This window comes from Patagioenas fasciata, chromosome 28, assembly GCF_037038585.1.
Source record: "Patagioenas fasciata isolate bPatFas1 chromosome 28, bPatFas1.hap1, whole genome shotgun sequence".
Taxonomy (NCBI): Eukaryota; Metazoa; Chordata; class Aves; order Columbiformes; family Columbidae; genus Patagioenas; species Patagioenas fasciata.
This window is the reverse complement of record NC_092547.1, coordinates 5,360,138-5,384,147: the sequence shown is the minus strand read 5'-3', so window position 1 is coordinate 5,384,147 and position 24,010 is coordinate 5,360,138. Positions and strand designations below refer to the sequence as shown.

Here is a 24,010-nt window from a genome sequence, read left to right as displayed (position 1 = left end):
TGGCCCTGGGTCCATACAGACCTCCGTCCATACCTGCGTCCATACAGACCTGCGTCCATACCAGTGGCCCTGGGTCCATACAGACCTCCGTCCATACCTGCGTCCATACAGACCTGCGTCCATACCAGTGGTCCTGGGTCCATACAGACCTCCGTCCATACCTGCGTCCATACAGACCTGCGTCCATACCATACTCAGTGCTGGTTGGGGGAGCCCCACCGAACAGCCCCAGAGCCCTTTCACAAGCGCTTTGGTTGGGGTGAACATTGCGCAAACCACCACAATTTGCCCTTTTTCCCCCCAGTATTTTGCTCCTATTGAATTAACGCAATACCGAGGTTGAACCACAAACCTCCCCGCAGTTTGCAGGCGGAGCTGAGCGGGTTCCGGACCCCGCGGCGTCCTCCTCGGGCAGAAGGGCAAAGCGTTTGGCGCCGGGAGGTAAATAACTCCATCGCCGTCTGTGCGGCCGCGCTCATCCCAGAGGGTTTCCCGAAATGCAGGTGTTGTGGGGGGGGGGGCACAGCAACCATCTGGCATCGGCACATGGAGAGGAGCGCTCGGCCAAGGGCACGCGGGGCAAACTCTTCGATAAACCCCGTGTTCAACTTTATATAAAGAAAGAGAATGAAGTCTCACGTGGTAGAGCCTCCCCTTCAGCTCCACAGCACCTGAGTTGAGCTGCAGGGTGCAAAAGAATAATGGTTAACCCTATGGAGCCGAGCGGCCCGGCCAGGAAAGCGTTAAATCCGGCTGGATTTAACCCAAAAGGGACAGCGGGTGCTTCCAAAATCACAGCCGCACACTGAAGGGCCACGACCCAACCTGCTCTCCTTTTTAAATAGGGGCACACGTAGAAAAAGCACCGGGCGCCTGAGGGGGTTTATGGGAGGGAAAAGGCACACAAGGCGCAGCCTAAACCTGGCTTTGCAAACTTAAGCAGGGACCATCAGGCTCCTGAATCTCTAATGGGGGGTGGTTTAGGGCAGCGACATCGTCCTGTGCTCGAGGGACGATTGAGGGATGCTTGAGGGATGCTCAAAGGATGATTGAGGGATGCTCAAAGGATACTCAAGGGATGCTCGAGGGACGCTTGAGGGATGCTCAAAGGACACTCGAGGGATGCTTGAGGGATGCTCAAGGGACAATTGAGGGATGCTCAAGGGACGCTCGAGGGATGCTTGAGGGATGCTCAAGGGACGATTGAGGGATGCTCAAAGGATGATTGAGGGATGCTCGAGGGATGCTCAAAGGACACTCGAGGGATGCTTGAGGGATGCTCAAAGGACGCTTGAGGGATGCTCAAAGGACGATTGAGGGATGCTCAAAGGATGCTCAAGGGATGCTCAAAGGACGCTCGAGGGATGCTCAAAGGACGCTCGAGGGATGCTCAAAGGACGCTCGAGGGATGCTCAAAGGACGCTCAAAGGATGCTCGAGGGCCGCTCGAGGGCCGCAGATCACAAAGCCCGCGGCGCCGGAACCTGGAAGGGCGCTCGTTATTTACTTCCACACGGCGAAGCATTTTTAAGCCTCGTTTGGCGCAAAGCGCAGGTTATTAAAGCCCTGTGTATTAATTACCGCTGCCGCAGAAGCGAAGAGGAGAGGCGCAGCGGTAATTAAGGGAGGTGAGCGAGGGGGTGGAGCCGCCGAGCGTCAGCGACTCGGGATCCACGGCGGCCCCCCCGGGAACCCCCGATGGCTCCGGCGTGGCCGTGAATCATTGTTACGTCCCTGAGTCGAATCCCAGCAGCGCCGCCACTCTCGAGCGTGACCTTCAATTCCTTCCCTACCTCCCGGGCAGCGCAAATACAAAGGGAAACGGCTCCATCCTTCACGGGGGCGTTGGGAGAGGGAAGCGAGCGCGACCGCGAGCGCCGGAGCTGCGGGAAGAGAGATCAATGTGTTAACAAAGGCAATCACAGCGGCGTTTCAAGGTTGGGGAGTCGTTAGCTCAGCGTTTCTGCTTTTTGGGGGATGGAGAGCGGGGAAAAGGGGCCGGGAAATCCCAGCCCCACCGCAGAGCTGAGGGATTGGGGAAACTATGGGGAGGGAGGGAATGGGGAATGATGGAGTGGTGCTGTTCACAAAGCGATGCGGACAAAGAAATGGGAGCGAGCGGTAGAAGGGAAAGAGGAGGGATAACATAACCCCCCCACACAAAAGACTTGAGATGCGGCACAGAAACGCAATGCGGGCGCAAAGCTCCGCAAACCACCCCCGTGCACCGGAGGGATCGTTCACGGAGTGAAAAGAATGGCAGGAAAGCCTTCTCAGCATAACCATGAGAAACCAGAATGTAAAAGTAATTAAATGTGAGCCGGAGCTGATCGATTTGGCTGCAAACCCGAGGGGTCGCGTTTCGGGAGGGTCTGGAAAAGCCGCTGGATGTGGTGCTGCAAACCCCACATTGGGCTATGGGTGATAAGGGGGACTCTGGGTGTCCCCGCAGCTCTTGGAACCGCGACACAAGCTTAAAAATGACCGAGGAAGAGGTTTGAGCCAGGGGATGGGGCTAAAACCAGGACTAAGATGTAGCTGCTTGGTCTCTGTTGGGCCAAGGGGACGGTGACGCATTCCCGGCCGATGCTCAATTAAAACCGCATCGTTAGCGCATTGTGCCGCGGCTCGGCCTTGACCCCGAGCGCCACCTCGGTCCCCCCATTCAGCTTTTCATGCGCTGGAAGGTCCGTTTCCTCCAATTCTTCGGCATTTTGGGTGCGCGCCCGCCCATTCATGGACCGCGAGCCGCCTGAAAAATGGGGGGGTTTAGGGCTTTATTTTGCAGACCTGAGGGCAAAACTCCCCCGGGGCAGCTTGGAGACGGCATCACGTTAAATACCATTAAAGCAGCTCGGGGGTTTATCCCCTGTTCGTTAATTAATGGGAATGAGCCCTAGGGAAGCGCAGCCCCACACAAGCGGAGGCGCTGGGGCACAAATTCAAGCCCCGCCGCCTCAAATCCCTCATTCCCAGGAGCACAAAGAGCTTCCCAGCGCCAAAGCGCCCGCTCTTCCTCCCTTTGTGCCTCTCCGCATCCTTTTCCCGCAGGTTTGGGCCACGCTTTGCTTTCCAACCCAAACCCGAGCCCCGCATTTCACCGGAGCCGCCGCCGCGGGTCGGAAGGGGGAAAGGAAAGCGGAGCGGGCGTTTGGCTCATGGAGGAGCCACCTGTTTGATGGGAATTGGTGATTTATGGGCCGTTTGCAGCTCCCGCCCCGATGAGGCTCCCGTGACCCCTCTCCTCGGCTCTTTTTCCCCCGAGATTGATGGTTTGCAGCGGAGGGGTTGAGCTCCGGCTCCATCTGCAAGCAGGCTCCGCGTTGTTCTCATCATCCCCCCCCATCCTGCAGCGGGTTTGAGCTTCCCCTGCAAGCCGGGTTTAGGGGGAAGCCAAACCTTGTGGGTTTTACCCCATTCGCTCCCCTCTGATTCAACCCCCGACGCACCGCTCGAGCTTCTCTACGCCCTCAATAACCCAACCGAACCCCAAAAACAGCCTTTTTGCACCCAAATTGACCTCCCCGGTTTCACTTTGTGGCATTGCGGTGCTTTCTCTCGCTTCTAATTGCATCCTCACGCCGTTAAACCCATTTAGCACCACATTCCACCTGCAGCCCCTGATAGAAATAAGCGGATAAACCATTGAAATAGGAGCAGAAAAGCGAGGAGATGGAGGCAAAGGGAACACGAGCGGCTTCTCCCCCCCACTCCAGCGCCGTTCGATGTCCCCGAAATGATTCCCTCGCATCCCCTTCGGGGCTTCGCAGTTGTTCCTCCCACATTATGGGGCTGTAGGTCATAAAACCCGCAGCAAAACGCATTTAATTTGGGGGGTTTTTTGGTTTTCCGGAGCTTGCAAATATTCAAGGTTTCCAGCCAACGAGACAAAAGCCCAGATTAACACCCAAGGAGCTGAATTAATGCAGGAGGTTGAATTAAGACCGGAATCCTCAGCGCTGTGAATATTCGGGGTGGCAACGCAAAGCAACCAAGACACCCCCAGCCAACCTGCTCCGTACCTTAAGCCTAGCTTAGAAGCTTCAAATCCAGCCCGTTGAGTATCTATTGTTATAAATGAGCTTTGTAGAGCCCGAGCCGCTCGTCTCTGTATCCAAAGGCCACACTAAAGGGTTTAAACAGATCAATATAGTGATGCTTGAATTGCTGACAATGATCCCGGTGACCATAAAACCCTGTCCCCCAAATAAACCCGGCTCTAACGCCTCATTCATAAAGAACCCGCGGACGCAAAAAACACCCCAAACCCCCCCCAAAGCCGAACCGACTCAACACCCTCGTTTGCCGGAGCGGTTTAATTGAGCGGGGTTTAGTGCTGGGATTAATTTATAGCTGGTTTGGCGCTGCTGTGGGCTCGCCCACCCCAGCCCCTCTATGCACGGGGTCTTTATTGTCTCCCTGTTTATTCTCAGGGGGGATTTTAGGACTTTAATCCAGCGTGTACCAGAATGACTGGAGGCAAACAGCTGGCGCAGGGGCTGGGGGGCGGTTTAGCAAGGCGCAGGTGTTAAATGACCCCCCCGATTTAGCGCGGTTGCGGGGGGATCTCCAGCCTCGTGCTTTTCCACCGGGACGCGGTTTGGTTTAAAACCGGTTCTAGCGACCCAGGGAAGGGCTGAACTGCGGCAAAGCGAACAGAATGAGTCGCTTTGTGTGCGCAAAGGGGGCTCCGCACCTCGACCGTGTGCAGGGACAAGGAAAAGCCCTAAAGGTGCTTTAATTCTTCCCTTTCCCAGTGGGTCTTTGTGCCCCTATTGCTGCTTCCTAAAGCTCCCCCTTCCTAAAGCTCCCCCTTCCTAAAGCTCCCCCTTCCTAAAGCTCCCCCTTCCTAAAGAGCTGATAGGAATAAATGAACGTATAGGGAGCTTTTGCACCCAAGCATCAAGAAAGGACCTGAGATGATAAAGAGGATGCTCGGGGGTTTTGGTCCCCGTAGCAAAAGCCGCAGGGGGCGGAGCGGCCACCAAACGGCGCTTTGGGGGAAAAGGAGGGGATTTGAGGTGTTTTCTCATTACCGGGAGCATCTTCGGTTGCCTCCTTGTGCTGTTGCAAAGCTCAGGGTTTGCAAAGCTTGGGAATGCAAAGCTTGGGTTTGCAAGGCTCGGGGTTTGCAAGGCTCAGGTTTGCAAAGCTCGGGGATTGAGAAGCAAACGGGGATTAGAGAAGCGCCTCATGGGAATAAAAGAATCAAATGAGGTGATTTAGATAGGGAATCAAAGCAGATCGCAGGCTTGTTGGTTGCTAATAACTCCACGGGCCAAAAATACCCTGTGTTTTTCCCAAAGCGTTGGTTTTGCCCACGTTATTTTTTGCCTTTAAGTGATAATTCGACTGTTTTTACGCAGAAAAACCCACAAATCACGCGCCTTTTGGAGAACTAAAGGTACCATAAGCAAAGCTGGGGGATAAACCTGGTCATGGAGCAAAGTACAGAGCATTATGAATTTACTGAGATGAGGAGACGCGTAGCGATGAGGTTTGAGCACCAAAACCCCCGCAACACCAAACAGCACCCACCAGGTTGTTGGGAACATCAGGAAATCCCGACATAAAACCCCCCCGAGCTCCAAAGAAGCAGGGAAAATCCAACACTGAGCTTAAGCCGGGCTTAAACTGCAGCTTAAGACCTCGCGCCTTTGCTGAGCGACCCTCTAAAGGCTCCAAAGCCAGCGCCCTGTTTCACAAATATAGGTGAAAAATGGGGTTTTTGAGGTGTTTTCTCATTACTGGGAGCATCTGCAGCTGCCTCTTTGCACCATTGCAAAGCCGGGTTTTGCAAAGCTCGGTTTTGCAAAGCCGGGTTTTGCAAAGCCGGGTTTTGCAAAGCCACGGTTTGAGAAGCAAACAGGGATTAGAGAAGCGCCTCATGGGAATAAAAGAATCAAATGAGGTGATTTAGATAGGGAAATAAAAGGGTTGAAAAACAGGGTTTCCTTGCACTGGAAGATCCCACGGAGTTAAACTCGGGATCAGTTTGCGCCGATCTAGAGCTTTAGGGCTGAGATTAATTGGCTTGGAGGGGAAACTACGTGGTTTTAAGAGTCCTTTACAATAAAAAAGGAGGCAAAAAGGGTCCCTGCGAGGGCCCTTTTTGGGTGTTTTTGCAGTTTTACCAAGGAATAGGAAACCCCCCCTCATTATTCCATTGCTGCCAACACATCCCTAAGTACATTGCATCCAACAGCCCTGATAAACCAGGACTGGGAGCCACAATATCTCCATGTTAACATATAGATATGCATATATGGCTGTTTATATAGCAGAGATCCCGGCGCACGCGTGCGCTGTCTCTATATATTTATAGCTGCTGATTCTGCAAGCCGCCCCTGGCAAAGCAGCTGTGCCCTCCCGCCGGCCTAAGGACCTTAAACTCGGTTTTAAGTGGCTCCGACGCGTTATGAGGCTCGGAGGGGTAAACCACGGCTTACCCCTCGAATCCAGATGTGCAATCGCTTCATTTCACCGCTGCAGCAGCCGCTACGGTTAAGAAACCCTAAGGAGGGTTTGTGCATCCCCGGGGTAAAACCCCGATTTACAACGCGGTATTTCAAGGAAAATCCAACCTAGGAAGGAATTAACGTGAGCTCAAGGTGCTTTTTGCCATTTCAGGCTCGATTTTGCTGCATCCATTGGAGGTTTAACAAATAAACCTGGCACAGATGTTACCCCGAGAGCTTAAAGCGACGTCCAAAGTCTCTGTTGGTTCTAACGCAGCTCCATCCTGGGGGTGCTGGGTGATGGGGGAAGCTCATTCACCTGCAACATGAAAGGGAGGAGCGAAAAAGCAGCGGGAAAGGGGGGAGGACACCCCCAGTTTGCTCCGCTTGTATTTATCGCCTATAATTCGGCAATTTGGGGCTGTTTTCTGTTCGAGAGCCGCGTGTCAAACGCAAAGAGCTGAATCCCGGCCAGAGCACCGAGATTTCAACCTCCAGGAAACGCCGCTATTCAATAATATTTAAGTCTTAACTATATTTTAAAGCGGCCATTTTATATATATATATATTAAAAAAAAAGAAGTTCTATGATAGCGCTTTTGTAGTTAAAGGTCTGTCAACATTTCCATTTTAAACCTTCGTTTCTAGGGGGTTGATAATTTGGTCATAAAAATTCATTCTAGGCTGGAACTTGGCATAGAGGGGCTCAGCCTAGGAGCAGTATTTTTTATTATCCAATTTGGTTGAAATTGGTTTGGCCATTTTTAAGTTATAGGAGTGTAAAAAATAAACGTTTACTGGTTTCAGATGCCTCGCCGAGCTTCTTATTATTCAAAATTAGCTCTCCCCTCCCCACCTCCCAAAAACACCTTCAGCGAGAGGTGGGAGATCTCATTTCATTCCGCTGACACCCCGTGAGTTACAATTCCCATTAATCCCCTTCTTTCCACGCTAACAACCCAACGAGCGGCTTTTCCGCGGACTTGTGCCACCTCCTGCTCCACGTGCAGCTGCAAAGGCCTTAATTTGGAATGAATAATTAACTCTGGAAGCCTGTAAAGCACCAGCCGACCTGCGAGCGAGATGTTTCTCTGTAGGGTTGTGTTTCGGCTGCGGCAAATAAAAGGAGCTGCAGATGCGAAGCGAGGCCGGCTCGGGGTTGATCGCCGCAGAGTTTCAGGCGTTTCCCCCCATTTAAAACACCGGAGGAGCAAGCGGAGTTTACGGCTCAGCTTTGCAATCTAATGGCTGTGGGTTTAATCCTCGCCCCGTCATTCGCACCCGTGGTTTCTCATGTTGGTATCTGCCTGCTCGATGTGTCCCGGGGATCCAGCCCTTTGCTCACGGCCCTGATGACAATGGTGGTTTTGGGGTCACCCGGGGACCCCCCGGAGCTGAGAGCCGGTGCCGATCGTGCCCCATCGCCCTGCAAGCGGTGGCTGTGGGTTCTGCTCTTGTCCAGCGTTAATTACCCTGATTATTAAGACTCCGGTTTCCAACAGCTCCTACCTTGTTAAATCGCGGGGTGTGGGAGCCTCGGTTCTTCCAGAAAACACCCGTGTCCAAGCGCAGCCACAGTCACGATTTCTACTGGAGGACAGGCCGTTAGAGCTGTGTAATCACCACTTCCATTCCTCCTTGCTCTAACAGGTTAGGTCAGGCCCAAGCTTCTCAAAGGTTCAATTTTTACCTCTTTGAATGTTCTTAGGCTGCTTGTCTGGCTCCCTCAGGAATCAGGTCTCGGGAATCAGACCCCACGGAGGCCGCTCCATCAACACACGAGTGTTCCCGTACACGCTCGTATTCGAACCGAACGCATCGGGGGTGTCAGGATGCTCCGCACGGCTGGGATGTCCCTTCCCATCTTCTCGTGGGAGTAAAGGAGATGAACTACGTCCTTACCTCGTGCTTCACGCCATGGCTGAAGCACAAACCTTTGATGTTAGAGCAAAACAAAGATGCTTTGTGGTAGAGCGAACGGGCACGGGCGCTTTCTTCCTCTCACCTCTGGGTTGCTCCACACACCTGCCCGGTTGCTCCACTACGTCCTTCTGCTGCTTTTAATCGCAATCTATTGTCTTGAACGATGTGAGGAGCTTCAGACACTGACAGACCTGCAGGGATGAGACTTGGAGCTGGTCCCCGCCTGAACCTGGGACGGAGACGCACGGGTCCAAAGGGACGGAGACGCACGGGTCCAAAGGGACGGAGACGCACGGGTCCAAAGGGACGGAGACGCACGGGTCCAAAGGGACGGAGACGCACGGGTCCAAAGGGAAGAAGTCATATGGGATGAAGATGTGGGGGACCAACACGCACAGGCACGAAGATGCAGGGGTACAAAGGGAACAAGACACGTGGGATGAAGACGTTCAGGTACAAAGGGACGAAGTCGTATGGGTACAACGGGACCAAGATGTGCGGGTATGAAGATGCACGGGTACCAAGGGATGAAGTCGTAGGGGTACAAAGATGGGTCCAAAGGGATGGAGATGCCAGGGTCCCAAAGGGATGGAGACGCCGGGGTCCCAAAGATGGGTCCAAAGGGATGGAGACGCAGGGGTCCCAAAGATGGGTCCAAAGGGGTGGAGACGCAGGGGTCCCAAAGATGGGTCCAAAGGGATGGAGACGCAGGGGTCCCAAAGATGGGTCCAAAGGGGTGGAGACGCAGGGGTCCCAAAGATGGGTCCAAAGGGATGGAGACGCAGGGGTCCCAAAGATGGGTCCAAAGGGATGGAGACGCAGGGGTCCCAAAGATGGGTCCAAAGGGGTGGAGACGCAGGGGTCCCAAAGATGGGTCCAAAGGGATGGAGACGCAGGGGTCCCAAAGATGGGTCCAAAGGGATGGAGACGCAGGGGTCCCAAAGATGGGTCCAAAGGGATGGAGACGCAGGGGTCCCAAAGATGGGTCCAAAGGGATGGAGACGCAGGGGTCCCAAAGATGGGTCCAAAGGGATGGAGACGCAGGGGTCCCAAAGATGGGTCCAAAGGGATGGAGACGCAGGGGTCCCAAAGATGGGTCCAAAGGGATGGAGACGCAGGGGTCCCAAAGATGGGTCCAAAGGGATGGAGACGCAGGGGTCCCAAAGATGGGTCCAAAGGGATGGAGACGCAGGGGTCCCAAAGATGGGTCCAAAGGGATGGAGACGCAGGGGTCCCAAAGATGGGTCCTAAGGGATGGAGACGCAGGGGTCCCAAAGATGGGTCCAAAGGGATGGAGACGCAGGGGTCCCAAAGATGGGTCCAAAGGGGTGGAGACGCAGGGGTCCCAAAGATGGGTCCAAAGGGATGGAGACGCAGGGGTCCCAAGATGGGTCCAAAGGGATGGAGACGCAGGGGTCCCAAAGATGGGTCCTAAGGGATGGAGACGCAGGGGTCCCAAAGATGGGTCCAAAGGGATGGAGACGCAGGGGTCTAAAGATGGGTCCAAAGGGATGGAGACACAGGGGTCCCAAAGATGGGTCCAAAGGGATGGAGACGCAGGGGTCCCAAAGATGGGTCCAAAGGGATGGAGACGCAGGGGACCAAAGATGGGTCCAAAGGGATGGAGATGCAGGGGACCAAAGATGGGTCCAAAGGGATGGAGACGCAGGGGTCCCAAAGATGGGTCCAAAGGGATGGAGACGCAGGGGTCCCAAAGATGGGTCCAAGGGGATGGAGACGCAGGGGTCCCAAAGATGGGTCCAAAGGGATGGAGACGCAGGGGTCCCAAAGATGGGTCCAAAGGGATGGAGACGCAGGGGTCCCAAAGATGGGTCCTAAGGGATGGAGACGCAGGGGTCCCAAAGATGGGTCCAAAGGGATGGAGACGCAGGGGTCCCAAAGATGGGTCCAAAGGGATGCAGATGCAGGGGTCCAAAGGGATGCAGATGCAGGGGTCCAAAGGGATGGAGACGCAGGGGTACCAAAGATGGGTACAAGGGGATGCAGATGCCCGGGTCCAAAGCCGCAGGGTATGAAGGGACCAAGCCGTGCGGGTCCGAACCGCAGCCCAGGCTGCCGCCAGCACCAACCCCCGCCTGGCAATGCCACGGCGCAGCACCGCGCGCCCCGGCGCACATCCCGCCAGCGCCCAGGACAGGACAGGCCCGTCCTCATCCGCTCCACACCAGCACTCGTGTACAAGGAATAATCTATATTCGTTTGGATTATACAAGCTCCAAAACACACCTAAGCTTCAGTTCCACATTTACCCAATCGCAGAAGCCATTTGTTGCCTCGTATATTACAAAGCAATAGAGATTTAAGGGATAATGGTCATGGCAGCAGAGTATACAAAGCAATAAACTGCTTTTGAGGTTGGTTAAATGCCAAGTGATGCTGAGGCCTCAATGCCATAAACATTATTTCTATTATATGACAAGATAAGAGGATACAATAAACCACAAAGAAGAAAAATCATTTTGTGGGCTCGTGAAAGTTCTGGGCTTGGTGTTTCTCGGACCCCTGGCTTCCAGGGAATAAATCGTTAAATTAAGGGGGGGTTTAAAAAGCCAAGGGAAATGGCCTGTGTAACTGTGGCACGGGGAGCGGGGCCTGAGCGATGATTTGTGTCACTTGTAAAAGGCAAAATGGCCCGCAGTGGGGAGGCAGCACTGGGACAAGTCCGGCTCCCAGTGGAATATATTCAATATTACAGTCCCTCTGTTAGTTTGGGCAACAGGAGTGGACCAACAGTTCAATTAATCCAGATGTTCCTCCATTCTGACGCTTGGGAAAACCTCAAGAGGCACATCTGGACCTCTGCGTCTCCATCCCTTTGGACCCCTGCGTCTCCATGCCTTTGTGCCCATCTTTGGTCCCCTGCATCTCCATCCCTTTGGTCCCCTGCATCTCCACCCCTTTGTGCCCATCTTTGGTCCCCTGCATCTCCATCCCTTTGGTCCCCTGCATCTCCATCCCTTTGTGCCCATCTTTGGTCCCCTGCATCTCCATCCCTTTGGTCCCCTGCATCTCCATCCCTTTGTGCCCATCTTTGGTCCCCTGCATCTCCATCCCTTTAGTCCCCTGCATCTCCATCCCTCTGGACCCCTGCATCTCCATCCCTCTGGACCCCTGCATCTCCATCCCTCTGGACCCCTGCATCTCCATCCCTCTGGACCCCTGCATCTCCATCCCTCTGGACCCCTGCATCTCCATCCCTCTGGACCCCTGCATCTCCATCCCTTTGGACCCCTGCATCTCCATCCCTTTGGACCCCTGCATCTCCATCCCTTTGGACCCCTGCATCTCCATCCCTTTGTGCCCATCTTTGGTCCCCTGCATCTCCATCCCTTTGGACCCCTGGCATCTCCATCCCTTTGTGCCCATCTTTGGTCCCCTGCATCTCCATCCCTCTGGACCCCTGCATCTCCATCCCTTTGGACCCCTGCATCTCCATCCCTTTGGACCCCTGCATCTCCATCCCTTTGGACCCCTGCATCTCCATCCCTTTGGACCCCTGCATCTCCATCCCTTTGTGCCCATCTTTGGTCCCCTGCATCTCCATCCCTTTGGACCCCTGGCATCTCCATCCCTTTGGACCCCTGGCATCTCCATCCCTTTGTGCCCATCTTTGGACCCCTGCGTCTCCATCCCTTTGGTACCCCAGCGTCTCCAGCCACGTTTAGGCCGCCTGCATCAGCCATCGGGCGCTTAAGCTGGGTTTAACTCCGGTTTATAAAGGAAAATACAGAGCCACGCACCCAGTGATTTCCCTTTGCTCGTGGTTAACGAAGCATCCGAAGCCGCCGCCTTCCTTCCAGCCCTTTGCTCTCAATGCCTCAGCCGGGTCAGAGTTTTAATTACCTTGTGTTAATGAGTCAGAGCCGTCTCGTTATCCATTCTTCGCTAACACCTTTCAACTTTCGCCCCCTGTGTTCTAAACGGGATTAGAAGGTTCTAATATCAATTAGCGGAGCACACGCCACCCCAGGTTCCTTCCACCGAACAGGTTTGACGGAGCCGTTCTCGAGGCATCGCGGTGGGTATTTCGGAGGTGGATTTACCCCGTTTGCCATCGGGGGGGAACACGTCCCTGTGGGGAGCAGAAGAATGTGTCACCTGTCACCTTGGAGCAGAAACCGGCTTGGGAAGCGGCGTACGCGGCGCATTTGGGCGGCAGCTGCGGCCTCGCTGGTGGGGAGCGATCGGGTCCAGAAGCCAAAAATAACGACCATTCAAGCCCTAGCAACCAAAACATGTTTGCGCACGAGTCTGGATGATACGGGGGGGACGGCGAGAGCTGCTGGGCTATTTTCGGTGGCCGGCCCCTCTTCCCCTTCCATGAACAACGAGCTTTACAGCCTCTTTCTGCATAGAAACAGCGAAGGGAAAGGAGGAAGAAAGGGGCATACGGCATAACAGATGAGGTTGGCATCAGCTACACCGCGAAAGAAACAACTGATTACACCTGGAAGAGAAGTCTTTTACCTACACAAAATGCAACCAAAGGTCTTAAAGAACCTTAAAGAACGAACCTTATGAAGCACAGAGAGCCCGGTTGGGGTGGGATGGTCCACGGCGGCTCCTTAGGGTCGGGTTCAGTGCCAAAAGGCAGCGCGATTTGCTGGGGAAACACCGCAAATCTGGGTTATTTGTAACATTCCAAGCTCCCAGATGCGTTGCTCAACAACCCAATTGGGCTCCGCTTGTCCAGGAGGCACAGACCCAGCGTTAATTCGAGCTGGTCCATCCATGAGGGTTTGGATGGCTCTGGGTAAAAGCTCTTTAAAAGCTTCAAGGTGGAGCTGATGCGTGGGATAAAGGGCTAAAAAGGCACCTAAAGCAGCGGGACTCACAGGGAGAGGCTTGAGCTTGATCCATGGGGATGAACGGAGCAGCCAGAAACACCTGCAGACAACAGGGATTCAATGGGAAGATCTTGTAATGAACACAAACTCACCAGATCGGCAGCCGAGCAAGTTCAGAGTGGAAATAAAGCACCTTAATTAACAACTTAACCCAGGGCTGCGGCGAAACCTCCATCGCTGGGCTATTCCACATCCAGCTGGGATCATCATTATTTAACGCACGCTCCGGTTTGCGGAGGATTGAAGGACGTTCTAGGAAACGGCGCGCGAGGTCGGGCTGGATCACAATGAATCACGGCGCTCGGAATTACCCGGATTCCAACATTTCAATATTAACATGAAGAATTGTCAGAATTACCCATAAGCAGCAGGCTGGAACAGCGAAAGGAGGAAGCAACCACCTTTATATGCCATTTGTGGGAGATTGGGGGAGATTAAATTTAAATACATTGTTGTTTGCCTTAATTGCTTGTTTGAAGCCGATTTTAAGGTTGTGTGATTGAAGTCCTCACGTCATTAAGTGCTCAAATACAGCTAATACATTTTATAAATGACTTGCGCAATTTCACAGGCAAAGAAGTTCGAGATAAAACGCAGCCTGCAAGAAATAAGCAGGAAAAGAGGACGATCAGCTGCGAGTGGCAGAAAACGCTGCACATGAGGCTATCACAGGATGCTTGGGATTGGAAGGGACCTGGAGGGCTCACCCAGTGCAATCCCCCATGGAGCAGGAGCACCCAGCTGAGGTTCCACAGGAACCAGGCGGGTTTGAATGTCTGCAGAGAAGGAGACTCCACAACCCCCCTGGGCAGCCTGGGCCAGGCTCTGCCACCCTCTCCAGCAGTTCCCTGTCCTTCTGGAGCTGAGGGGCCACAACTGGACACAAGATTCCAGGGGTGGTCTCCCCAGGGCAGAGCAGAGGGGCAGGAGAACCTCTCTGACCCACTGACCACCCCCTTCTAACCCACCCCAGGTCCCATTGGCTTCCTGACCACAAGGGCCCAGTGCTGGCTCAGCCCACAGCACCCGGGATTCCCAGCTGGTCTCCCATCCAAGTGCTGACCGGGCCCGACCCTGCTTAGCTTCCCAGATCAGACGAGATCAGGCATTCTCAGGGTGCCATGGCTGTATATATTATATACATATATATACATATATGTTCCCCAAGTATATCCTGACAGTATCTGAACTAAACCCTGTTTCCAAGGGCAGAGCAGAGGGGCAGGAGAACCTCTCTGACCCACTGACCCCCCCTTCTAACCCACCCCAGGTCCCATTGGCTCCCTGGCCACAAGGGCCCAGTGCTGGCTCATGGTCACCCTGCTGTCCCCAGGACCCCCAGGTCCCTTTTCACCGCTCCAACAGCTCATTCCCAACTTACACTGGAACCTGGGGCTGTTCCTGCCCAGATTCAAGACTCTACACTTGCCCTTGTTCTATTTCATTACATTTCCCCCCCCCAACTCCCAGCCTGTCCAGGTCTCTGATGGCAGCACAGCTTCCAGTGTCACCACTCCTCCCAGCTTGGTGTCACCAGCAAACTGGGTGACAGTCACTCTATCCCCTCATCCAAATCACTGATGAATGTATTGAATAATATTGGTCCCAGCACTGCCCCCGAGGCCCTGCGCTGGATCCAGGCCTCAACCGGACTCTGCCCATTGACCACCACTCTCTGGCTTCTGTCCTTAAGCCAGTTTGCACCCCACCTCACTATGCCAGAATGGCCAAAAACAAGGAAGTTCTGTGTGTTTTTAAAGAGCCTCGAGTCCCCACGTGAGATTTTTCAGACCCGTTTCTGCGCTATGAAAATCAAGCGTCACCGAATTCCCGCGCGGCCTCGGGGACGCAGAATTATCATCAATTTCAATCAAGAGACGCACAAAATGGGTTGGAAACGCTGAGGAATTTGTGCGGGGGGTACGCCGGGGTCCATCGGACCCCAAACAGAACAAAGCGCGTGCGCATCGCTTAATATCGAATTAAAAGCCAAACGGCATCTGAGTGTTTTGGGGCTGAAACGCTTGAAGACAGACAAACCCAATTAATTCTCCGGTTTTGAACGCCTTGCGGTAAAACATCCCTGGTTATAATTGCATGGTATCCCCGTTAATGTGATGCATTGAGCCACCAAGAGGCTGCGCCGCCGGGGAGACCTTAAGCTCGGCTTTGGGAAAGCACCAACGCAAGACCAAGTAAACCCAATGGGTTTCTCAGCCTAGAGAAACATTGCATGGTTGAACATGGGAAGCGACCCATTCCCTGTGGTCGCCGTTCGCCCCAGGAAAAGCGAGCGAGAGTTTGGCGAGGCCGGAGCCAACCCGGAGGGCAAATTCACAATGGGGCTTTTATTTCGGTGCTTTCTTTTTTTCAGAAGCTTAAAATAGAGCGAGGCGGTTCGGGCTTCGCGTAACACAAACCAGCAAGCGCCGCATTCTCAGCTGCTCTAGCGCCGCGGCCGCTTCACGGCGAACACCCCTCCTTCGGCGAAACAGCCTCGAGAACACGGGTGTTACCGGGGAATATTAACGGGAGATGAGCGCCTTGGCTCCGGGAAAACACCGGTGGGTTTTGCCGCTTTGGAGCGGCCGCGCTGGCTCGTAAGCGGGATTTACGCACCGCGAACGCCGCGATCTGATTACCCGCGGTGATGGCGTAAAACACCCGCTTTAAAGCCTTTGCATCGGCGATAAAGCAGCCGCTTTGATTCACGGCGCCGCGCGCCCCATAAAGCATCCCCTAACGGTACCTGTCCGCAGCCGGGGGCGGTGCACACGAACGGCCGGTCGTCTCCCATGGCGCATCTGATGGGCTCAGCTGGGGAGAGAACAGAAGGAATCGTTAAATAAGCTCCAAAAAATCACAAAACACCAAGAGCAGAAGCCGGTGGGAAGGAGGATCCCTGTGCGCTACGCGCAATAAAGGGGAATGAACCCAAAATTCAACGCGAGTTGGAATCGGATCTTGGAGGGTTCAGGTGCTCAAAGGGCTCTTTGATACCAAGGAGGTGCTTCCACACTTGGGTTCCCACCAGCAACGCTACAAAGGGCCAAGGGACTTTGTGCACCATGTGTCACCACCCATGGGATGGGGACAACGCTCGTCCCCGCGACATCACAGACCCCGCTTCACCCTCTGCACCGATTGCCCATAGAAATCACCGATGCGCAAGCAAACCGGGTGATGATCTCCATAGCGGGGAGGGGGGAAACCACGCGAGCAAGAAACGATCAAATAAATCCAAGTCCTCTCCGTGTACAAGTTATATTTTCAATGGGAGCGAGCTCAAATTTGTCATTTAATTAATTAAGGGATTATAGGAGTGGTGCTCCGTTTTACAAGGCAATAATCCGGCTCCCTAGTGGGTAAACTAGGAGGTTGATGGCAGCAGCCGTTTATCACAGATTATAGCCAAGGATAACAAAACACCCCGGCCTATTACACCACGAGTGAAGCTATTCTTATTAATAAAAAATAAGAGTAAATAAAGTAACCCCCGCCACCTCGAACTCCAGAAGCAACGGCTCCCTCCGCCCGCTGATGCTTTTATAGCGGGGCTTTAAAAAGCCGTAAGAAAGCCAACGCGACCTCTTGGGGCTTCGCCGCACAAACGCGCTCTGGCTCCTGCTCCGAGCTGCGCCGGTTGCTGCGGCCAAGGGCAGAAACGGGACCAGAACGCGGCCAGAACGCAGACACAGGCTCTTTGAGTCAACTTGAGCACGTTTCCAACCATTAATCCACGCAGAGAGAGGGTGGGGGAACTTGTTATTTATAGGAGCTACACCAGAAAGCGCTCCAAGAATGCGGCCTCGCGGGCGCTGCAGAAAATGGCCCCGTTTTCTGGGCCAGGCTCTGCCACCCTCTCCAGCAGTTCCCTGTCCTTCTGGAGCTGAGGGGCCACAACTGGACACAAGATTCCAGGGGTGGTCTCCCCGGGGCAGAGCAGAGGGGCAGGAGAACCTCTCTGACCCACTGACCCCCCCCTTCTAACCCACCCCAGGTCCCATTGGCTTCCTGGCCACAAGGGCCCAGTGCTGGCTCAGCCCACAGCACCCGGGATTCCCAGCTGGTCTCCCATCCAAGCACTGACCGGGCCCGACCCTGCTTAGCTTCCCAGATCAGGCATTCTCAGGGCACTACGGCTGTATATATTATACATATATGTATGTATGCATACACATACGTTCGTCAAGTATATCCTGGTAGTATCTGAACTAAACCCTGTTTTCAAGGGCAGAGCAGAGGGGCAGGAGAACCTCTCTGACCCACTGACCACCCCTTCCAACCCACCCCAGGTACCATTGGCTTCCGCTGGTCTCCCATCCAAGCACTGACCGGGCCCGACCCTGCTTAGCTTCCCGGATCAGGCATTCTCAGGGTGCTATGTCTGTATATATATATAGATAGATAGATAGATAGATAGATATAGATATATATATGTTTGCCAAGTATATCCTGATAGCATCCAAACTAAGCCCTTTTTTCAAGGGCAGAGTAGAGGGGCAGAAAAAGGAACAAAGATGATACTTCTATTACCGTGCGGCTCAACCAGGCGGCTCCAAGGGGTGGAAACCCCCTCCGCGAGGCCGCGGAACACGTCGCTAACAACCGAAAGCTGCGGGAAAGCAGCTGCCAGGTTTTCTCGGGCAAAAAGGGGCGAGACGGCCGCGGCGCTTCAGCCTATGTTTGGATTTATGAAGCGAAACGGCAGGGCCTGTGCAAACAGCACCGCACAAAGGATAAACAGCCCTCTCGCAAATGGAACGGGCCCGCGGCCAAAACGCTCCCCAGCAGAGGAGAAGCGTGGTAATAAAGGGATAAAGATGGGTAAGAACATCACCAAACCCATGCAGAAGCGACGTGGGGCTTTGCAGAGCTGGAGGGTGGGAGGAGACGACAGCAGCTTTGCAGAAATAGATGGGATCCTGGCAAATGCGGCTCTGGAGGTGACAGCGACAGCGGAGGCTGAGCGGGGATGTGTTAAATAGATGGGACTTTTCACACCGCCCTGAAATTCCACCGAGGTGGAAAAACATCGCGGCCAAACCTTCGAGTTTGCGGCACAAAAAGCTGCAGCTCTGAATAAACGGAGGCGCCGGGTCCTTCGGAAAGAGGCGCAATCGCTGCTCCTGCTCTAAGGAGGTAACGAGAGAAATCGGAGCAGGCGCAAAGCAAACATCAACTCGGTGACTCTTGGAGTTGTTTTACCATCACCTGCGCATTTGGTGGATGGTCGGACGATGATATCGGGACACAAACCAAGCTCCATTTCCCCCTCCCGGTCTTACTTTGCACCCATATTCCTTATGCATAAAAGACAAGGGACTGGGAGCTGCCGCTGGCGTCGTCTGCCAAGGCGAAGCGGATGCAAGAGTCATTAATTCAAGACTTCTTAATCCCCGTTTAATCACCAGTTTGGCGAATTACCTGCCTAGAAAGCGAGGGCCGCAGGTTTGCGCTCCTGGGGGTTCAGGGGTTTGCATCTGAACGGCGCTTTGGTGCATTAATCAATATTAAGAGCCCCAGGAATGAGCACTCGGAGGTGGCAAACGAAGCGGGGCATCAAGTTTTAGTTTGTTCTGCAATTAACCACAAAAATCTGCCAGCCCGGGGAGGAATCAGCTCCGAGATGGCAGCGACGTCCCCAAAGTTCAGAGCATTCTGGTTTAAATCAGGGCCACGCGGTTAAGCTGGGTTGCGTGGGATGAAGCTGGGGATGTGTTGATTCCATAGACAAACAGATCTTATGGTTAAACACGCAGCCTGACGCTGTTTTAATCAATGCGTCCTTACCGCTGTCGCTTGCTCCTGCTGCCGACGGGAGGAACGTCGGGGTCTCCCCACCTCATCTTTATGCTCCGAATGCATACAAAAGCTATATGAGACATTAAAGAAATGGATCAGCTGTCACTCCCGGGGCTCTGAGAACACGAACTGAATGGGGAGCTGGACAACAAACCCAAAGCCAAGCGCGCTCTGGGCCGCCCCACAGCCGAACAAGCAGCTCCATCCAAAGGTGCAAAAACCCCTCAGTTTGTTTCATCTTGCAAAGCGTCAGGAGGATTCGCTCATTCTTTAAAGAAAGATTTAGGTGCTTGCTCGCTACGGAGTATGACTGGTGTGTACATCCACGTGCTCAGATTTATATCGCATTTAGGCAGGATAAATTGCTTCAATAAATTCTATTCTTAAGAACAGGCGGAATAAGCAGATGATTGGATACCAGGAGCACGTTCCCATTCCTCTCCCTGCAGCGCGGGACAGTATTTCACCGTTCTGGTGATTTTTAGCAGGTTGGAAAGCGAAGAATCGCAGACAGATCACTGAAGCGTGTGCTTCAAGTTCTACCGGCGCAGCCTTGACGAGCGGCTGCAAAACCCAAAAGGCATTTCCAACCAATCAGCCTGTGCTCCCCAAGCCTGGATGCGGTTTGTTTTCTCCCTCTCTTAGCTTATTAGCAAAGAACCTACGGGGTGTGTGTGCATCTGGGCAGGAACAGCCCCAGGTTCCAGTGTAAGTTGGGAATGAGCTGTTGGAGCGGTGAAAAGGGACCTGGGGGTCCTGGGGACAGCAGGGTGACCATGAGCCAGCACTGGGCCCTTGTGGCCAGGAAGCCAATGGGACCTGGGGTGGGTTAGAAGGGGGGGTCAGTGGGTCAGAGAGGTTCTCCTGCCCCTCTGCTCTGCCCTTGGAAACAGGGTTTAGTTCAGATACTACCAGGATATACTTGGCGAACATATATATGTATAAATATGTAATATATACAGCCATAGCACCCTGAGAATGCCCCATCTGGGAAGCTAAGCAGGGTCGGGCCCGGTCAGTGCTTGGATGGGAGACCAGCTGGGAATCCCGGGTGCTGTGGGCTGAGCCAGCACTGGGCCCTTGTGGCCAGGGAGCCAATGGGACCTGGGGTGGGTTAGAAGGGGTGGTCAGTGGGTCAGAGAGGTTCTCCTGCCCCTCTGCTCTGCCCTTGAAAACAGGGTTTAGTTCAGATACTATCAGGATAGACTTGCGAACGTATAGATGTGTATATAATATATACAGGCATAGCACCCTGAGAATGCCCCATCTGGGAAGCTAAGCAGGGTCGGGCCCGGTCAGCACTTGGATGGGAGACCAGCGGAAGCCAATGGTACCTGGGGTGGGTTGGAAGGGGTGGTCAGTGGGTCAGAGAGGTTCTCCTGTCCCTCTGCTCTGCCCTTGGAAACAGGGTTTAGTTCAGATACTACCAGGATATACTTGGGGAACATATATATGTATAAATATATAATATATACAGCCGTAGCACCCTGAGAATGCCCCATCTGGGAAGCTAAGCAGGGTCGGGCCCGGTCAGCACTTGGATGGGAGACCAGCTGGGAATCCCGGGTGCTGTGGGCTGAGCCAGCACTGGGCCCTTGTGGCCAGGAAGCCAATGGGACCTGGGGTGGGTTAGAAGGGGTGGTCAGTAGGTCAGAGAGGTTCTCCTGCCCCTCTGCTCTGCCCTGGGGAGACCACACCTGGAATCTTGTGTCCAGTTGTGGCCCCTCAGCTCCAGAAGGACAGGGAACTGCTGGAGAGGGTGGCAGAGCCTGGCCCAGGCTGCCCAGGGGGGTTGTGGAGTCTCCTTCTCTGCAGACATTCAAACCCGCCTGGTTCCTGCGGAACCTCAGCTGGGTGCTCCTGCTCCATGGGGGATTGCACTGGGTGAGCCCTCCAGGTCCCTTCAACCCCTGACACTCTGGGATTCTATAACCATTTACCACTTTGGACCCGTTTTGTCCTCTCAAAGTTCAAACCGAACAGAAGGAGGTCTTCACGTTTCAGAACATATTCCTATTACCTTCAATCATGTACATTTAGAGCTAATTTTTAACTGACCTGTTTGTAATTCCTGGCAATCCAAGGCAGCCGTGAGGATCCCTAATCCAGAGAACGAACCACCACCTCGTTATGAAGTTCTAGAGAGGTTAAAGCGATGCCCAGGTTCACAGATAGGATGATGTTATCTTTAAAATTAACATACATATTTTACCCACTTAAACAGGCTCGGGGTCCTTGCAAGAGCTGGAGGGGAAGAGGCTGAAGGTCTGCGCTGAAAGGTGAAGCCTCAAACGAATGCATTTGCCCACCAGATCCTCTGGTTTGGACGAAGAGCTCAACTGGGACACTGCTCATGGGCTAAGCTGGTTTTGCTCACCTCAATAATCAACATTTCCACTTATTTCCAAGTTTAAATTCTCCCTGCAGCTATTAAAGGCAGCCCATATGCTGCTTCCCCCGCGGTATCTCAGTCCATAAACCCAAGTGGTCCCAGAGCGTGTTAACTAAGCCATTAAGACCAAACTAGGCCTGTTCTAGTCTAGACAGACACCTCGGGGTGTATTTTAACTCCCTTAAAAGGAATTAGACAGATTACACGGCCAACAGCAGCAATCAAAGCCCAGCCTTCCCGAAAGGGATCTCCCCCAGGACGCGTTGGCACCTCGAAAGCTTCCATTTGGAAATGGTTTAGCGAGAAGCAGGACGCCCGACGCTTGGAATTGACCGATCCTTTCATCCACGATGCTCTGTACCCTTTAACATCCTCTGGTTTGGCTTTAGAGACTCTGAGCAGCCACGGTTTAGATGGGCGGCGTTAGTCGGGTGCCACAAACTCAATTGGCTCAAGTATCATCACCCACCGCTTCGCTTTCCCAAGCACAGATCACTACAAATCCCCACATCCCGCGGTAAATAAACCCAGGGATGAGCAGCTTGGGGTTTTTGTTCTTCGTCGAGCTTTTCCAGACCCGTTCCAGCCCAATCATTGAGGTTGGGAGCAGCTTAAGGCTGAGATTTGTACATCCAAGCTGAGACTCCTCTGGTTCACAAGAACCATGGGTCGCTCATCCCCTCCGAGGACGTCGCTGGGGCTCCCAGTGCTTTGTTTTCACGAGCAACTCAAGCTTCCATTGAAAATAATAATAATAACGCGCTTCTTCCTTAAATCTCAGCGTCATGAATGCCGGGGGATAGAGTTGCGAGGAAAAATGCTCTAAAAATAAGGTCCTATTGTTGTGCTCACATGTGACTGTTGTTATTGCAGGAATGCTGCTGCCCAGGGCTCTTCCATCTGCGCCTCGGATGCTTCGGATCCCAACGAACCCGCAGAAGTCGTCGCGTTGCCCGTTCGCCGCAGCACGAATGAGCCTCACATGCACACATTTATGGTTTATTCCCATAAATCATCAGGGTAAACTCCGCATTAATGCGGCCACAGAATTAAAGCTGGAGGCTGCAGCGACTATGAAACAAAACCAAAAGAGCTGCAGAGCAGCCTCCTAAAAATAGGCTTGAAGTAGAAAAGCGAAGCAAATTCTGCTGACAGGAGCCTCGCTCCGCTAAGATTTACTCGCCCAGGAAGAGCCGAGTGAAGAACGAGCTGCAAAATGAGTTAGGAAGAGGAAAATTGCGAGAAATAGGGGTGTCGAGAGAAAGGAGGCGCCTGGGGAAGCGACCGCAAGCTCAGCCTGGCAGCAAAAGTGCGGCGTGGAAACTAAAGGGCTGTTTCCAGCAGATAAAGTGGTGCCTGCAGGTACCACCGAGCCACCTTCGCTCTATTTGTGTCTGCACATCGGTTTATCTATGGTTATTTTGCAGATTCTAATAAAAGGTTTCGGGCCCCCCGTGCCCTCTTACCCCTTGGATTTGCAGCCTCCAGAAGAACGAGTGACCGTGCTACAAAAAGGGATGATTTAGGGAATGTCAGCGTCGGTTTTAAGTCCGCCAAGGTTTACGGTGATGATGGAAAAGCAGGATTGGTGCTGATGTTGTGATCGCAGCGCCCAGAAAAAGGCTCTTCCAGGGGCTCGAGGATGAGGGAGCTCATGGAGATGGGCAATGTCACCTGTGAACAAAGGGGGGACCTGGTGGTTCGGTGGCACCGCTGTGCCACTGCAGGATGGAGATTAGAACCGGTTTAACTCTCCGAAATAAACTCTCCCTTCAGGGTTGGGTGTAAAATACCTTGTGGACACCAGAATGAGCCCAAAGGGGCAGATGATGCAGAAGATCTGTTTGTGGTGGGCTCAGGTTTTCAAACAAAGAGCTTAAGAAGGGTGGAGGATGGATTGGGAGAAAAATCAGAGTGTTTAGCTGACAGCAGGAGAAAGGCGGGACTGCATCAGGAATGGTGTTCTTATCCTAATCATATTTAGAAGAATAGGAGAAAGAAGGGTTCCCGCAGCTTTTGTCAATTGGGGTTATATTGTGGGCGCTGCGACGGCTCCGGCACACACAGCTCGTTCTGTTCGTGATCGATCACCGCACCGGGGCTCCAACCGGGGCTCCAACCGGGGCTCCGAGTTAACTTGTGATGAGCCTGAGCTACGCGGGATTAATTCTCAGCCACTAATGAGTGGCGAGGCCATCCCAGCTCCATTTGGGTAAGGCGGCGGAGACCTGGGAGCGACGCCAAGAGCTTTAACAACCGGAGCCGCGCTACAAACAAGCCCATTCACACGCAAACGGCGCTCGAGGCGGCAGAGCGAGCCCCAAGGACGGGCTAAAACCCACAATAAATGAGATTATTATAGATGGTGCACGGAATCCGGGCTGTGGAATACACAGGAGCGCAGACGGAGTCGCGATTGCCGCTGGGAGCTGGAATTGTCGCAATCAGAAAGCAAACTGCTTTTTGGGGAGAGAATGTCAGACCGAGGCATTGCTACTCGCTAAAGGAGAAGGAAGTAAAAGGCTCTCAAAAATAGTCTGAGATTTCCCACTAAAATGCAAGGAA

At 53.5% G+C, this 24,010-nt stretch overlaps 1 protein-coding gene across 11 annotated transcripts in view; it reads right to left on the bottom strand.

Moving 5' to 3' along the window:
• Positions 1-24,010, bottom strand: part of LOC136113733 (cyclic AMP-dependent transcription factor ATF-7) — a 54,991-nt gene that overhangs the window by 22,047 nt on the left and 8,934 nt on the right. For 5 of the 11 annotated variants that reach the window (XM_065858932.1, XM_065858933.2, XM_071799909.1 and 2 more), the window contains one exon: positions 15,998-16,065. The exons of 1 other annotated variant lie outside the window; for it this stretch is intronic. In XM_065858932.1, coding sequence (XP_065715004.1) covers positions 15,998-16,045 — 48 coding nt within the window. In that variant the 5' untranslated portion in view covers positions 16,046-16,065. Of the gene's footprint in view, positions 1-6,448; positions 6,777-7,966; positions 8,835-12,244; positions 13,092-15,997; positions 16,066-19,041; positions 19,065-21,111; positions 21,137-22,911; positions 23,120-24,010 lie in introns of those variants that run through there. 5 more of the 11 variants (XM_071799910.1, XM_071799911.1, XM_065858935.2 and 2 more) reach the window with 5 other exon arrangements.